General features: G+C 40.4%; 1 protein-coding gene across 3 annotated transcripts in view; it reads right to left on the reverse strand.

Annotated features, from left to right (window-relative positions):
- Window positions 1-3,342: 3,342 nt before the first annotated feature.
- Window positions 3,343-16,657, reverse strand: part of FAS (Fas cell surface death receptor) — a 30,240-nt gene continuing 16,925 nt past the window's right edge. Inside the window, exons 1-8 of one of the 3 annotated variants that reach the window (XM_081556404.1) lie at window positions 13,687-13,812; window positions 12,936-13,073; window positions 11,537-11,645; window positions 8,694-8,749; window positions 8,449-8,523; window positions 7,167-7,228; window positions 6,005-6,029; window positions 3,343-5,291 (exon numbers count right to left, since the gene is read on the reverse strand). In XM_081556404.1, coding sequence (XP_081412530.1) covers window positions 4,972-5,291; window positions 6,005-6,029; window positions 7,167-7,228; window positions 8,449-8,523; window positions 8,694-8,749; window positions 11,537-11,645; window positions 12,936-13,073; window positions 13,687-13,732 — 831 coding nt within the window. In that variant the 5' untranslated portion in view covers window positions 13,733-13,812 and the 3' untranslated portion in view covers window positions 3,343-4,971. Of the gene's footprint in view, window positions 5,314-6,004; window positions 6,030-7,166; window positions 7,229-8,448; window positions 8,524-8,693; window positions 8,750-11,536; window positions 11,646-12,935; window positions 13,074-13,686; window positions 13,813-16,657 lie in introns of those variants that run through there. The other 2 variants (XM_081556391.1, XM_081556399.1) reach the window with 2 other exon arrangements.

Raw genomic sequence — 16,657 nt, forward strand, 5'->3', positions numbered from 1 at the left:
TGTGATTGCATCCAAGTACTGCATTTTGGACTTTTTTGTTGACTATGATGGCTACTCCATTTCTTCCAAGGGATTCTTGCCCACAGTAGTAGATATAATGCTCCTCTGAGTTAAATTCACCCATTCCAGTCCATTTTAGTTCCTAAAATGTCAACGTTCACTCTTGCCATCTCGTTTGACCACTTTCAATTTGCCTTGATTCATGGACCTAACATTCCAGATTCCTATGCAATATTGCTCTTTACAGCATCAGACTTTACTTCCATCACCAGTCACATTCACAACTCCGTGTTATTTTTGCTTTGGCTCCATCCCTTCATTCTTTCTGGAGTTATTTCTCCACTGATCTCCAGTAGCATATTGGGCACCTACCGACCTGGGCAGTTCATCTTTCAGTGTCCTATCTTTTTGCCTTTTCATACTGTTCATGGGGTTCTCAAGGCGGGAATGCTGAAGTGGTGTGCCATGCCCTTCTCCAGTGGATGTTTTGTCAGAACTCTCCACCATTACCCATCCATCTTGGGTGGCCCTACATGGCATCGCTCATAGTTTCATTGAGTTAGACAAGGCAGTGGTCCATGTGATCAGATTGGTTAGTTTTCTTGGATTGTGGTTTTCAGTCTGTCTGCCCTCTGATGGAGAAGGGTAAGTGGCTTATGGAAGCTTCCTGATGGGAGAGACTGACTGAGGGGGAAACTGGGTCTTGCTCTGATGGGTGGGGCCATGCTCAGTAAATCTTTAATCCAATTTTTTGTTGAAGATGGGGGCTGTGTTGCCTCCTTGTTATTTGACCTGAGGCCAAACTATGGTGAAGGTAATGAAGATAATTGCGACCTCTTTCAAAAGACCCCATGCACGCACTGCTACACTCAGTGCCCTCGACTCTGCAGTAGGCCACTGCCGACCCACGCCTCTGCCAGAGACACATGGACATTCATGGGCAAGTCTGGGTCAGTCTCTTGTGGGGTCACTGCTCCTTTCTCCTGGGTCCTGATGCACACAAGGTTCTCTTTGTGCCCTCCCAGAGTCTGTTTCCCTAGTCCTGTGTAAGTTCTGTTGGCTCTATGGTGGGGTTAATGGCGACCTCCTCCAAGAAGGCTTATGCCATACCCAGGTCTACTGCACCCAGAGCCCCTGTCCCTGCAGCAGTCCACTGCTGAACCACATCTCCTCAGGAGACACCCAAACACAGTTCTGTCTCAGTCTCTGTGGGGTCTCTGGGTCCTGATGCACACAAGGTTTGTTTGAGCCCTCTGAGCATCTCTGATGGGTATGGGATTTGATTCTAATCACAGATCACCATAATAAATATAATCATCATGATAAAGTCCAAGATATTGATACTGCAAGAATTACCAAAATGAGCACAAAGTGAGCAAATGCTGTTAGAAAAATATGACGCCAACAGTCTTGCTCGATGCAGGGTTGCCACAAAACCTGTTGGTAAAAATCACAATATCTGCAAAATGCAATAAAGTGAAGCACAATAAACTGAGATGTGTCCATAGGACTTCTGCTTCTGGCCATGAAGGCAAACTAGTACCAACTTGCCCCACTATTGTCTAGAACTAGAAAACCAGATAATAGAGAGTACAGATTGTCTCTTAGAAGAGAGAAACTAATGAGGTGACCCCTATGATCACTCAGACCTTCTGCCCACAAGCTTTTTTCAGACCCTGGTACAGAAGGAACTCTAAGCAAAGAATAGTCTTCTTATCAAGTTGAGGGGCAGAGGGTAGCATTTAGGAGGTTGAGGTTGCCACACTTTTCAGAACAGAGTACTGAAAAGAAGGAAGTTACACAGAAAAAGAGTTCCAGAAATCTGTGCAGAGAGTCTTTGAAATCTTTGGCTGTTACTCTGTGCACTTGCGGAGATAAGACTCTGAGAGCCAGCAAAGAACAGCTATGGGTGCTGTAAGCAGAACAATTCCCAGCAGTGACACAGGGGTGGGAGATGCTGACACTCCAACAAACCAGAGTGAAGAGAACCCCTTGAAAAGATGGTGAAAGTACTGGACTTTAGTAGTAGGGCTAAACCAGCCATAGAGTTAAATGTGCAGACCTGCCCTAATAAAGGTAGAGACCTGAACTGTCAATAGCATAGCCACTAGCCACCAGCTGTTGAATCTTTGAAATGCAGCCAGTCCAAACTGAGATGTACTTAAAACTGTAACTAAAATACAAACCAGATTTTGAAGGCTTTACTAGGAAAAAAAAAGAATGCAAATGATTTCATTAATAGTTTATATATTGCTTACATGTTGAAATGATAATATTTGGGAAATAATGGGCTAAACAAAATGCATTATTAAAATTAAATTTTAAAAGAGAGATATAGTCCAGTGGTCATTATGGAGCCAGAAATAAAAAGTATGCAGAAAGGAATATTTCAAAATCCCCATTTAGCCTTCTTACCAATAAAACCAATCCTTTGAACTATTTACTTTTTTCTTTTTCTTATATATTTCCAGTTATACATATTTTTAAGAAATTTTATTATTGAAATATAATTGTTTTACAATGTTGTATTAGTTTCTGCTATACAACAAAGTAAATCAGTTATACATACACATATATCCTCTCCTTCGTGAGCCTCCCTCCCACCCCTCTAGGTCATTTCAGAGCACTCAGCTGAGCTACCCGTGCTATATAGCAGATTCCCACTAGCTATTTATTTTACACATGGTAATATGAGCTTCCCAGGTAGTGCTAGTGGTAAAGAACCCGCCTGTCAATGCAAGAGACATTAAGAGACGCAGCTTCACTCCCTGGGTTGGGAAGATACCCTGGAGGAGAAAATGGCAACCCATTCCAGTATTCTTGCCTGGAGAATTCATGGACAGAGGAGCCTGGAAGGCTGCAGTCCACAGGGTTGCAAAGAGTGGGATGTGACTGAAGTGACGCAGCATGCACGCACTGTATACATGTCAATGCTACTCTCCCAATTTGTCTCACCCTCTTTCCCTGCCAGTGTCTATATGTCTGTCCTCTACGTCTGCATCTCTATTCCTGCTCTGCAAATATGATCATCTGTACCATTTGTCTAGATTTCATTTACATGTGTCAATATACAACACTTCTAGTGCCTAATATATAATCCTGTCATGGTAAGTCCTCATATAATAAGTAATTATGTATTGTTTAGGAGATATATTCTTTAGAGTAGCAGCCTATGGAGGAAATGATTTAACTACTAAAAGCCTTTAAAAAGGAAATACCTCCTGAGAGATCAGAGAATGGATGAAAGATTACTGAACAGGTTACGGTTAGTAATAAATAGAAAAAAGGAAAATAAAAAGCAAGGTCCCACCAAAAAAGAGATAACCAGAAATACCAAAAACATGATTTTAATAAAATATTTTTACTTATATTTTCTATTTCCAAACATGAGGGAAAAACATCTTACATCAATGGAAGCTGTTTAGGTACTTCTGAGCATCTGCTTCAGCTTATAATTGTCTTCCCTTTACAACTATATAAATATAAATAGTATTTATTGACATTCACAGTTAATACAAACTTTCAAAAGTGTTTAAATGTAAAAGCAAGGAATTGATAGTGCGGAGAGGGGCTTGTCTAAGTAGCTACATAAAACAACAGAAGCAATTTTTAACACCTAGTATGATTTCTGGAGAAGGCAATGGCACCCCACTCCAGTACTCTTGCCTGGAAAATCCCATGGATGGAGGAGCCTGGTAGGCTGCAGTCCATGCGGTCGCTGAGTCTGACATGACTGAGCGACTTCACTTTCACTTTTCACTTTCATGCATTGGAGAAGGAAATGGCAACCCACTCCAGTGTTCTTGCCTGGAGAATCCCAGGGACGGGCGAGCCTGGTGGGCTGCCGTCTATGGGGTCGCACAGAGTCAGACACGACTGGAGTGACTTAGCAGCAGCAGCAGCAGTATGATTTCACTTCTGCTGTGTATAAGCTGCTTTTACATCAACAGAGAACACATGGCAAGTTACTGAGCTCTTTGTGGGGGACAGAACAAAATAAGAATCTATCTTATCAGCTTTGGTGATAGACATGGGTTCATGATATGCCACAAAGTTACCTTTCCTAAGAGCAGCTGGTCTCTCCAAACCAAGCTAGATGTTTCTAAGGGCAGCCCCAGTTTTTCATGAATCATTCAATGTTTCTTAGGAAGTCCTTTCAAGTCTGTGGGTTCACAGTCTACCCAGATGCACATCAAGGCGAAAACAAGAGAGATGACAGTGATCTAGTAATTCCTTCCTGATCAAAATGTTTGACACCTGAGAAAGAAGTGGGTTATTTGATCCAAAGTGACAAATATAAAATATTCAAGCATTATAATTGAGTCCGCATTTTCTATATGAATCCAAAATGGATATATTTCACTATGAAAGGCCAATAATCTGTGCAAAGATCTTTGAGGTAGAACCTTATTAAATTTTACATTCAGAGGATATGTGCAAGTTTTCCCTGAATACACTCCTCTTAAAGGTGTAAACAAAATTTATAAATATGGCAAAATCTCTAGAATTATCTATCAGTGGAGCTGGGGAGGTAATTTAGAGGCAGTTGATTATCACATGGCAACAATGATCACATCTACTAATTCGTGGAATGGGGTCATTTGTGTTCACATACATTAATTACATTCACACTGACAGAATCATATGTTACACACTTGAGCATGATCTCAATCTTTGAATACACACTTTTTTACACACTTAACAGGCAAGAAGATGAACATGGGTATTTACTCTCACCAGCGTGCATCTCTCCAACTAGACTTTAAAAATCCTTGAAGGCAGAATCATGAAATGCTTAAAGCTATTAGCTCTACAAATAGCTTTGAGCAAATATATTAGCTCTACAAATCTAATAAATGAAAAAAGAAAACACACCCAGTAAAAAGCCAAGCCAAGCAATATCTATAGCTACTCAGAACTTATTTGAACATATTTAGTATATTCTCAGAACTGAGTTAGTTGTTTTTCACTTTAAACCAAGTTTCCATTTTCATTTTGCAAGTTTGCATTTTCACGTTCATTAGTAATGTCCTTCGTGACTATATCACAAATTTTCTCTGCAAGAGCTTTTGGGAGATTTTTAGCCAAAGTGCAGTATGCATTTTTCTTCCCATGACTTTGATACCAATTGCGGAGCAGTTGGACTTTCTGTTCAGCTGTTTCACGGAGATTGTCATGCATGATATCATCTATTTTGGCTTCCTCCATGCCATTCTTCCGAACAAATTCTTTAACTTCAGTTATTTTCATTAGTTCAGCAATACTAGGGATATATTTACCCAAGTCAATATCTGAAAAAATAGAGAACAGTCTCTGAAAATTTGTTTTTCTAAACAAAATTCCCACTTCTGAAAAACCATAGTTATTTCTCTTCTTACAGTACTTAAGAATATGGGTAAGTCCTAGAGATCTAAGGAGCCAATTGGGGAAAAATAAAAACAGAACAAACCTTGAGTTCTTATCCCAGCTCCTCCAATGTCCCCAGTAATTTGCTCTACAACCTGGGCAAGATACATAACGTCTCTGTGTCTTCTTTTCTCATCTATATAATAAGAAGACTGGAAAAGCTCATTTCTAACACCCTCATGGATCTGATGATCAATGATCCACAAATCTAAAAGGCAGGCCAAGGGTTTATCACCATCTTATCACTGACTCACTGGAACTAGGACACACCAAGAGTAAGTATACAACTGAGTCTACAATTCAGATTACCTAGGAGTTTAGGCAGAGTTCTTTGCTATACCCAACTGCTTGTGAAGGAAAACAAAGCTTTAAGAATACAGCATCTTATGTTACCTGACTTATTTTTAATAATGAGTATTAGTCATACATTTAAACACACTGCCTAATAAACCCTTGTTAGTGAGCAGGAAGAAACGCAGCCTCAAGGAATAGCAGGACTCCACAACGTGTCACTGAAATTCACATTATTTTAACCGCAAAATTAGCCTGTTACTCCCAAGGAAGCCATCTCTATGAAACGAAGTGATAAAAATCTTACCTGTTAAATTCAGTCGCCTCCCTTCCTGGGGAGAAAAAAAAAAGACAGAGAGAAGGAGAGAGGGAAATAAAAATATATTTAGAATACTCTAAATGCAATCTTCTAATTCTTCCTTAATACTCAAGGAAGTACACTTACTTGATGTATAAAATTAGACTAAATGACTAAGGAGGATTCTTTCACCATTCAAATTTTTATTCTGAAACGTTCCAGCCTAACCAGAAACGAAGGGAATATTGGTTCATTTTTCACAGAGGCAAGAAACCTAAGGGATTCGTGAAATGTGCTGAGATGATTCTTTGTATAGGCACATGGTAAACATCATTCTAACATTTTCTTTACTGTAACCATTTGAATTTTTGACACAAGAACATAGTTTAAGTTGAAATGATTTTGTACTATATTGATTTAAAGAACCCTAAATCCCACTGGCCCCAACTAAGAAAAATCAATATTCATCAGGTGAGCTGGTTATTCTCCCCAGTGTACTTTTGGCTGTTTATTTTTCTTCTCCTTTGAGCACGGCTTGCAGGACCTCAGTTCCCTGACAGGAACTGAACCCAGGCTACAGCACTGGAAGCCACTAGGCCACCAGGGAACTCCTCTTTTTAGCGATGTGACATGCTTTGATTCCATGTTGGAAAAAGATATGGTGACAGATAAGGTAACAAGTGACTGGAGAGAGCTGAGTTGTACCTTTAGCGTGGGCTTTCAGAGTCATCTCTTTGCTTGGGCATGTTGAATCCATGCTCTGGTAAAGGATATCTCTCTGCATTTCTGTTCATGAATAATACCAACATGGAACATGGAAACTTGGCCACATCCTTTTGTCAGCTCCCTTTGTGTAAGTAAGAACTTAAGAATTTATTTGTATGTTATTTGTATAGAAGTTTCTTATAAACTGGGCACCATATCTGAATTCATTTTTGATGCCCCTCTAATCCATGCACACACAAGCACCATAAAGGTTTGTTTTTTAAAAAGTAACAAGTAGGGGGACACATGTACACCCATGGCTGATTCATGTCAATGTATGGCAAAAACCACCACAATTTTGTAATTAGCCTCCAATTAAAATAAATTCATTAATTTTAAAATAGTAACAAGTAAAAAGCTGAATGACTATTTTTTTAGGATAGCTGATGCACAGTTCAACACTTACATCATTTGAGGCTGCAGAGTTGCAGTAATCATTCTTTTTATTCCTGCATCGTCTTTTCACCACTGAAAGATCCAAGAAATATCTGTCAGACTTAGGTCTCAGCCTTGTAGGAAGCATGAGAGAACAAAGTCTCATACTAAGAGAAGCATGAGAAGAAAGGAGAAATTCATTCACTAAAATTTACAGCAACCAAGCACCAGAAGAGGCAGATTTGTCCTGATTTTGAAAATTCCATCCCACTGAGTCAAGTGGTCTGGAGATATGCCACATCTTTCTTTAAAATTTTTTAAAATATTTTTTTATGGACCATTTTTAAAGTCTTTTACTGAGTTTGTTAGGGCTTCCCTGGCGGCTCAGATGGTAAAGAACCTGCCTGCAGTGTGGGAGGCTGGGTTCGATCCCTGGGTCAGGAAGATCCCCTGGAGAAGAGAATGGTAACCCACTCCAGTATTCTTGCTTGGAGAATTCCATGGACCGACAAGCCCGGCAAGCTACATACAGTCCATTAGGGTCGCAAAGAGTTGGACACGACTGAGCGACTAACACACACACTGAATTTGTTGCAATATTGCTTCTGTTTTATGTTTTAGTTTTCTGGCCATAAGGCATGTAGGTAGGATCTTAGTTCCCCAACTAGGGATTGAACCTACATGTCCTGCACTGGAAGGTGAAGTCTTAACCACTGGACCATCAGGAGTGTCCTGATGGGCCACATCTTAATGGAGCCATCCAGTTACCACACACTGGCCCAGAGTAATTATAAGTATTCCAAATTTTGGTTTACCTGATGATTTTACTAAGTAACTCTTGCATAAAAGGTATGCCACAGTCTTTAAAGTTAAAGTGGATAAATAATCAAAAATCATGGGGTCTGGACAAGGGAGAGGAGGCACAGAGAGGGATGAATTTATCAAGTGTCTGCTGCAATCCCTTTGCTCCTGTAGTTCTCTTTATGCAGGGGATGATTTCAGTGTAGAGTGAAGGACTACTTCCAATTCTTGGTCAGCTTGGCTGCTGTGTAAATGAAAATACCCTTGTTCATGGGGAGAATGGGAATACCCAATCAGTGCCCCAGAATGGCTGCTCAAAAACAGTAGCTGAAGGATAATATCATCTATTCTTATCAGCTCTCAGGGGTGCATTTAGAAGTAGGAATTTAACTCTATACCAGAGTTGCTACCTGGTAGGAACTTTCTTACAAGTAGAAGACAGAAGGGAATTCTTGTGAACAATGACTTCCCAAGTCACTTCAATCTGCCATTTGAATGAAGTAAGAGCTTACCTGTGTGTATTATTAGAACTATTGGGATTAGGAGGATCAAGAGTGCCCATAAACTGTTTGCATGAGATCTGGATCCTGTAGATAGAAACATTGTACATGGTATATGAAAGTACATACTTCTTAAGATTATAAAAAAAAAAAGATGAAAACAAAGTACTCATAGAATCAAAATGGATTGCCTTTTCTTCATATTTTACAGTGAGTTTGGGAGAAAGGAGAATATAATCATAAAAAGAAATAACAACCTTTGCATTTGGTGTTGCTAGTTGGTGTGCATTTCTCAATGATTCCATTTTCACACCTAGAAAAAATATAGAGGGAATTCAAGAAGTCTGATGGACTGATTCCTTGATCATTTTCAATAACATACTATAAATCCAGGGACATTTTATCCATTTTTGCATCTCTGGCAAACATATTCCCTCAAATATTTCTAGATTAGCATTTTGTTGTTGTTGTACAGTCACTCTTTGCGACCCCATGGACTGCAGCACGCTAGGCTTCCCTGTCCTTCACCATCTCCCAGAGCTTGCTCAAACTCATGTCCATTGAGTCAGTGATGCCAACCAACCATCTAATCCTCTGTCATCCCTGTCTCCTCCCGCAATCAATCTTTCCCAGCATCAGGGTCTCTTGCAATGAGTTGGCTCTTCATATCAGGCGGTGAAGCTTTAGCATCAGTCCTTCCAATGAATATTCAGGGTTGATTGCCTTTAGGATTAGCTGGTTTGATCTCCTTGCTGTCCAAGGGGCTCTCAAGAGTCTTCTCCAACACCACAGTTCAAAAGCATCAATTCTTGGGCACTCAGCCTTCTTCATGGTTCAAATCTCACATCCATACATAACTAATGGAAAAACCATAGCTTTGACTATGTAGTCCTTTATCAGCAAAGTAATGTCTCTGTTTTTTAATACATTGTCTAGGTTTGTCATAGCTTTTCTTTCAAGGAGCAAGCGTCTTTTAATTTCATGGCTGCAGTCACCATCCACAGTGATTTTTGGAGTCCAAGAAAATAAAGTCTGTCACTGTTTCCATTTTTTCCCATCTATTAGCCATGAAGTGATAGGACCAGATTGGAGAAGGAAATGGCAACCCACTCCAGTATTCTTGCCTGGAGAATCCATGGACAGAGAAGCCTGGGGTCGCAAAGAGACAGACATGACTGAGCGACTAAGCACGCATGCCTAATGGGATCGGATGACACGATCTTGGGTTTTTTTAGCATCTATTTGGTGCAAATTCATGACATAATTTGGGTGTTTGGATGAAAAATATCCTAAAGAATGACTATGGGTTAAAAATACCTTGAGGTAAAAAAAAATGGCATTAAAATATCAACATGTGAGAAAAATGATGGAATAGACATAAAAATAAAGTTTAGTTAGCTAATAAACTAAAAATCATAAATTGCCAAAAGCAATTTCAAAACAGTCACGGAGCAATAAAATGGTCAGACAATAGCCCACTGCCCAGGCTGCTGCTTATGGAGTCTACCTAGCTAGCCCCTAAAGGCCTCCTCTTTTATATCAACTAGTGATTAGGGCACTCAAGAAGTCCCTGTAGGATTTTCTTCAGAAAGCCAAATACTGACAAATTGTCTGAATTATAACCTGGCTCTGCCCATTCCCTAACTAGGTGAGCTTGGACAAATTTTTACAGCACATATTACCCAATCTGATTGTCACAGAAATGATGTTGATAAGACAAGTGAGTATGATTTACATCCACATTCAAAAAACTAAGATCATGGCATCCAGTCCCATCACTGCATGGCAAACAGATGGGGAAAAAAGTGGAAAGTGACAGACTTTATTTTCTTGGGCCCCAAAATCACTGTGGATGGTGACTGCAGCCATGAAATTAAAAGACGCTTGCTTCTTGGAAGAAAAGCTATGACAAATCTAAACAATGTATTAAAAAGCAGAGACAATACTTTGCTGACAAAGGACCATATAGACAAAGCTATGGTTTTTCCATTAGTTATGTATGGATGTGAGATTTGGACCATAAAGTAGGATGAGTGCCGAAGAATTGGTGCTTTTGAGCTCTGGTGCTGGATAAGACTCTTGAGAGTCCCATGGACAGCAAGGAGATCAAACCAGTCAATCCTAAAGGAAATCAACCCTGAATATTCACTGAAAGGACTGATACTGAACATGCTACCTGATGCAAACAGCCAACTCATTGGAAAAGACCCTGATGCTGGGAACGATTGAGGGCAGGAGAGGAAAAGGGCGACAGAGGTTGAGATGGTTGGATGGCATCATCAATTCAATGGACATGAGTTTGAACAAACTCTGGGAAATAGTAAAGGACAGGGGAGCCTGGCATGCTGCAGTCCATGGGTATGCAAACAGTCGGTCACGACTTAGCAACTGAACAACAACAAAATGAGTGAGGAAACCAAAGTGCTGAGAGGTTAAGTGATCTGTTCAAAATCACCCGATTAATTGGAAGAAAGGTGAAACCTACAATCAGGTGTCCTATCTTTGGGTTAAAATCAAGCACTTTAGCATGAAAGACAGATCCTTCATGATCTGACCTGGTTCCTTCTCAGTCTCTCCTAAACTCCAGCCAGGTCCTTTGTTCTCCAGAGCATCCTTTTGCCTTGGTGCAGTTGCTGTTCCCCTGCCTGAAATGTCCTTTCTATCTGTATACACCAGGTAAGTGTCTTTCCTTCCTTTTTTCAAGACTCAAGCCATGTGTCATATCTTTACCCATCCCCCAGAGTTGAAAGGTTTTCCTATATAACTCAAAATCTAGAGTACAAGTCTTACCATATGGTCTGGACATAACCATCATCTTCCTTGACACTCTCTGCCTCTAGCCTTAGATCTTCAAGACCAGGCATGTGTCTGCATACATCAATGGCTTGAGCAGCCAGCACAGAATCAAGCACGCAAGAGGTCTTCAATAAATGTTCAGACACAGAATGTTTGAGTGAAAAAATGGTTATCTATTTTCTTGGAGGCAAAGAAAGATTAAAACCCAAATTCTTCACTTTCAGCCAGTGTTGCTTCCCTTTCAGGAAATCATTTTCTATCAAGATATATCTACTGTTTTAACCAGAAAAAGACTAAAACTTACGTGGTGCAAGGGTTACAGTGTTCGCATGGAGAACTGTTACAAAAAAAGTTTGATTTGCATCTGCACTTGGTATTCCGGGTCAGAGTACAGTTTTGTTCCACTTCTAGCCCTAGAAAACCAATTTGATGAATGAACAATGAAAAGGATGGGCAGGAGCAGCATGGGTTTTTGAGATCCAGCGCTGACATCAGCAGTCAAACCATCAAACCTTTAGTAACATAACTAGTGTTTAAATGCCAAATAGACAACCCCAGGTTGAAAGAGCTGAAATCATCTAGCAGTGTTTTAAGCAGACAGACAATCCAGCAACCTAGACAATCTCACCTGTACTTAAAATGGCTCCCCTGTTCTTGTCTACAGCCTGCCTACTCAGAGTATGGCTTATAGATCAGGAACATCAGCATCACCCAGGAGCTTGTTAGAAATGCAGAATGTCAGGCCCTGCCCCAGCATACTCAATCAGACCAATGCCAAAACCCTCACTTAGAGATTCTGATTTAATTGCTCTGAGATAGGACCTGAGTGAGAGAGAGAGTGAGTGAAAGTCACTCAGTGGTGTCCAACTCTTTGTGACCCCGTGGACTGTAGCCTGCCAGGCTCCTCTGTCCAAGGAATTCTCCAGGCAACAATACTGTAGTGGGTAGCCATTCTTTTCTCCAGGAAATCTTCTCGGCCCAGGGATCGAACCTGAGTCTCCTGCATTGCAGGCAAATTCTTTACCATCTGAGCCACTAGGAAGCCCTTGAAACCGGACAAAAATGTTGGCAATTTTCATAGCTTTCTGTTTGATTCTACTATACAGTCAGGGTTGAGAAACATTGCTTTAGAGCCTGAACAGGGACAAGAAAAGCTTTGTGTCCAGAGAGTTCTTGATGTCTAACAAAACTGGGAGTACTTCTGCTTTATTTTAATCTGAACCCTCAAGATAGACTGGAATATCCATGAAAATTCAGGTCCTCAACAGTAATTATCAGGACAAGCCAGTTCCTCAGAGAAAGGAGGAGCAGTCCACCCACCTCTTGGGTTTCTCTGTCCTTATATCTGCAGGCTTCTGAGCTCTTTCTGGCTAAGATCAAAAGCCATTTTACAAGCATAAATCAAGGCAGGAAGAACAGTCCCTGCAATTCTGATTAGAGCTGATGGGTCCTATTCACCATGCTTACATTTAGTCATTCTCTTACATCTGGAAGAACTGCCTAGACTTGACCCATAAATGTCTAGACCATTCACTAGTCATTCACTCAGTACCTGATCCTGCTTCACCCCCATCAGCCCCAGCCTGTCCCTCCTGTACGCTGACATAGCACCAGCGTAGGTCCCAGTTTCTGACTCTATCATACATGGTGCTACATGCAGTACTATGATTTGTCCCTTTTGAATGTTTTTTTAAGACACTTACCATGTTCTTCATCACAGGCACTACATCTTATGCATTTGTCAGAATGATGGCTCATGTCTGTGTACTCGTTCCCCTTTGAGCAGGACACACATTCTGGAATACCTCCATCGTATTTGCAATCACCGTTTTTCCGTTTGCCTGCCCATGGGGAAAAAATGCAGCAAGTGTTTAAACACAAGGTGGTCATGCAACAGCAAGGGAAGTCTGCAGGGATGATAATAAAACACTGTTGAAACAGGAGTGGAAGGGCTAAGCTAATGAAATATAAATATAGTAGTGGAGAAGGTTGTTGAAAAATCATATCAAGAGAGAATTTCTCCCAAGACAAAAGCTAAAAGAGCTACTGAGAGCTATGCCTTCTTCATTTTTAGAAAAATTTTATTTATTGATTGATTTTTGGCTGTGCTGGATCTTCGCTGCTTCACACTGGCTTTCTCTAGTTGCAGCGAGGAGGTGCTACTCTCAAGCTGTGGTGTGCAGGCCTCTCATTGTGGTGGCTTCTCTTGTGGTAGAGCATAGGCTCTAGGGCACTCAGGCTTCAGTAGTTGTGGCACATGGGCTTAGTTGCCCAACAGCATGTGGAATCTTCCTGGACCAGGGATCGAACTCATGTTCCTTGCATTGGCAGGCAGATTTCTAACCACTGGCCCACCAGGGAAGTTCCTATGCCTACTTCTATAGGATGATTAGCAATAGGAACATATGAAAAAGAGGTCAGAATGACCAGAAGCACCAGAAGAGATGTCTTTACCAGCTTTGGGGGGAGGAGAGAAGACGGTTGCTGAGTATATATTCATATTAAGAGATGACTGCCACTGGCCACTGAGATGACCCAATTCTCCTTCCTCTGACTTCTCATTTGACTTTCCAAAGTCCACAAATCCTGGTAAGAATAGTATTGTTTAAGGAAAAGAACATTTGAAGTTCTAAAGACTCTGGTTAAATTTTTAACAGCAATAGTATCTTTAACAAGCTGCTTAATCTCTCTGAGCCGAATTTCTTCATGCAAGTGATGGAGATAATCACACTTCGCTTGCACAGCTAAAAAGAACTGCAAGGGACCTGCCCAGTAAGTGTTCACAGTTTCCTTTTCACTCCTCTTTCTTTCTATTCCTTTGCCACTAAGTGACAGAGTATGTTATGATGTGTAGGCATGAACTTTATTACCAGGTTTGCTATCTTAATACGCAAAATTTTAAATCATATTCATGTTTGCTTTCCTTTACTTTAAAAATAAAATGAATCATTGGATTGCTATTAGTAAGTATTATACAACAATGGTCTTCCCTGATAGCTCAGTTGGTAAAGAATCTGCCTGCAATGCAGGAGACCCTGGTTCGATTCCTGGGTCGGGAAGATCCCCTGGAGAAGGGAAAGGCTACCCACTCCAGTATTCTGGCCTGGAGAATTCCATGGACTGTCCATGGGGTCACAAAGAGCCGGACACGACTGAGCGACTTTCACTTTCTTTTTCATACAACACTGTCTTCTGGAAAATTCACTTCCTTAAGAAGTGTTTATTAATACCTATTGTGTGCCAGGCACTTTCTAGGAGCTGGAGATACCCTCAAAGCCTTGGTCTCCAAAGACTTCACATTTTCAAGGTAGAAGCAGGCCATGCACAAATAAATATAGGATGCAAGTGGTGATAAGCGCTGTGGGGGAAGCTAGGTTATAGCAAGGGGACAGAGAAAGAAGAGAAAATATAAAGGGAACAGCAAGGGAACAGAGAAAGATGAAAGAGAAAATATAAAGGGAAGTCTAAGAGAAAAGCCTAAGTAGTGACTAAACTTGTTATAATTAAATAAAAAGAATAGGCAAAATCTAATCTGCCCCCCTCGTGTGAACAGCAAAAATAATTTATTCTGTTTTTCCCAAGTATATGACTTTCTTAATAACTTCATAGCATTCTTTTTTTGTCTTTTTCTGCATTTTTTTAAAAAATTTATTATTGGAGTATAATTGCTTTACAATGTTGTGTTAGTTTCTTCTGTACAACAAAGCGAATCAGCTTTATGTATACATAAGAATCTGCCTCCCAATGCAGGAGATGTAAGAGACACAGGTTCAATCCCTGGCTCAGGAAGATCCTCTGGAGGAGAAAACGGCAACTCACTCCAGTATTATTGCCTGGAGAATCCCATGTATAGAAAAGCCTGGTGGGCTACAGTCCATGGGGTTGCAAAGAGTTGTACACCACTGAGTGACTTTCACTCACTGTCTCACTCAGGTCCCATCTCAGAGCAATTAAATCAGAATCCCTAAGTGAGAGTTTTGGCACTGGTCTGATCGAATAGGTCTGGGGCAGGGCCTGACACTCTGCATTTCTAACAAACTCCTGGGTGATGCAGATTTTGCTGGCTACAAACTATACTTGCAGTAGACAGGCTCTAGATGAGAACAGGGGTGCCATTTTAAGTAAAGGTGGGGCTGTCTCGGTTGCTGGCTTGTCCGTCTACTTAAAATTCCGCTAGGTGATTTCAGCTCTTTCAATCTAGGGCCCAGAACCAGGGTGTATATATGACAATGCTACTCTAATTTATTGTAACATTTCAGACAATTACTTTACATGACTGTTCAGAAAATATTCTCATTTCAGATTCCATGGCAGCAACAACAAAAGATTAGTGGGTTAGTATACAGAGAAAGTGAGAGAAGGAACATTTGAGATTTATGTTAAATTTTAAAAGAAAATTCCTCAGTTACAGCAGCTTATTGCCATTCATGAGAAATATATTATAAGACCATCACAAATTCTCAGTTTCACTTATTCCAATATAGCATGTAGTTCCATCCAGAAGAATGCAGGTAAAATGTATATGAAATCGTCAGATCCATTCAAATGAACCCATTCAATTGTATATGAACCTGTTATAATTCTTACAATGGTAACAATAAATGATAATATTAACCCTTATTGAGCCAAGTACTCTGCCCCACACTATTAACACATTCCATTTATTGTTCACAATAATCACAAAAGGTCAGAACTATTACTACTTCCATTTTACAGTTAAAGAACCAGACTCAAAGAAATCAAGTATCTTGCCCAAGGACATGAAGCTTGTAAATAGCTAGGAGGACCAATCATCCCTGTTTGCCCAGGATGTGAGACTTTTAGTGCAAAAATTGGGGAAGTCTTGGGCAAACCAGAATACACTGGTCATCCTGTAAGTGTCAGATGGAGAATTTGAAAGCAGTGTCTGATGCCAGAACTTAAACTATGAAACACAATTCAATATCTGCTTGGTAAAGATTTCAAACACCATATTACAAGCTATTAATACGACAAAACTTTTCAGGGGCTCTGATAAAACAGGTCTGGGGCTCTGTCCTATTTCTCTGCCTTCATCGCACAGTCCCAGTGGCTTATCTGCTGCACTGGAGAATGTGTGTGGCAGAGCACGATTCTTCTCTTGCTTTCCTTTTCCTTTTAAACACTGTCTCATAATTCTCTCTCTGAAGCCAAAGCTTCCTTGTTTGCCTTCCTGGGATCGCTTTACTGGGGAGATATTTACTTGATATGCCCACTATGGGTACCAAAAACCTAACTGCAAATGGTGATTACCACACAGTTCAACACATTACAATGTCTTTACATTTTTCTTAATTTAGAACTTTGTAAAAGATCAGTCAATGTTGCAGAGATCCCTGATTCACCTAATACCCATTTTTCCTTCTCTCATAAGAAGAGAATATTTACCAGGAGACATGGCTGTCCT

Source organism: Giraffa tippelskirchi, chromosome 2 (assembly GCF_054371585.1).
Source record: "Giraffa tippelskirchi isolate mGirTip1 chromosome 2, T2T-mGirTip1v1.2.pri, whole genome shotgun sequence".
NCBI classification, from domain to species: domain Eukaryota; kingdom Metazoa; phylum Chordata; class Mammalia; order Artiodactyla; family Giraffidae; genus Giraffa; species Giraffa tippelskirchi.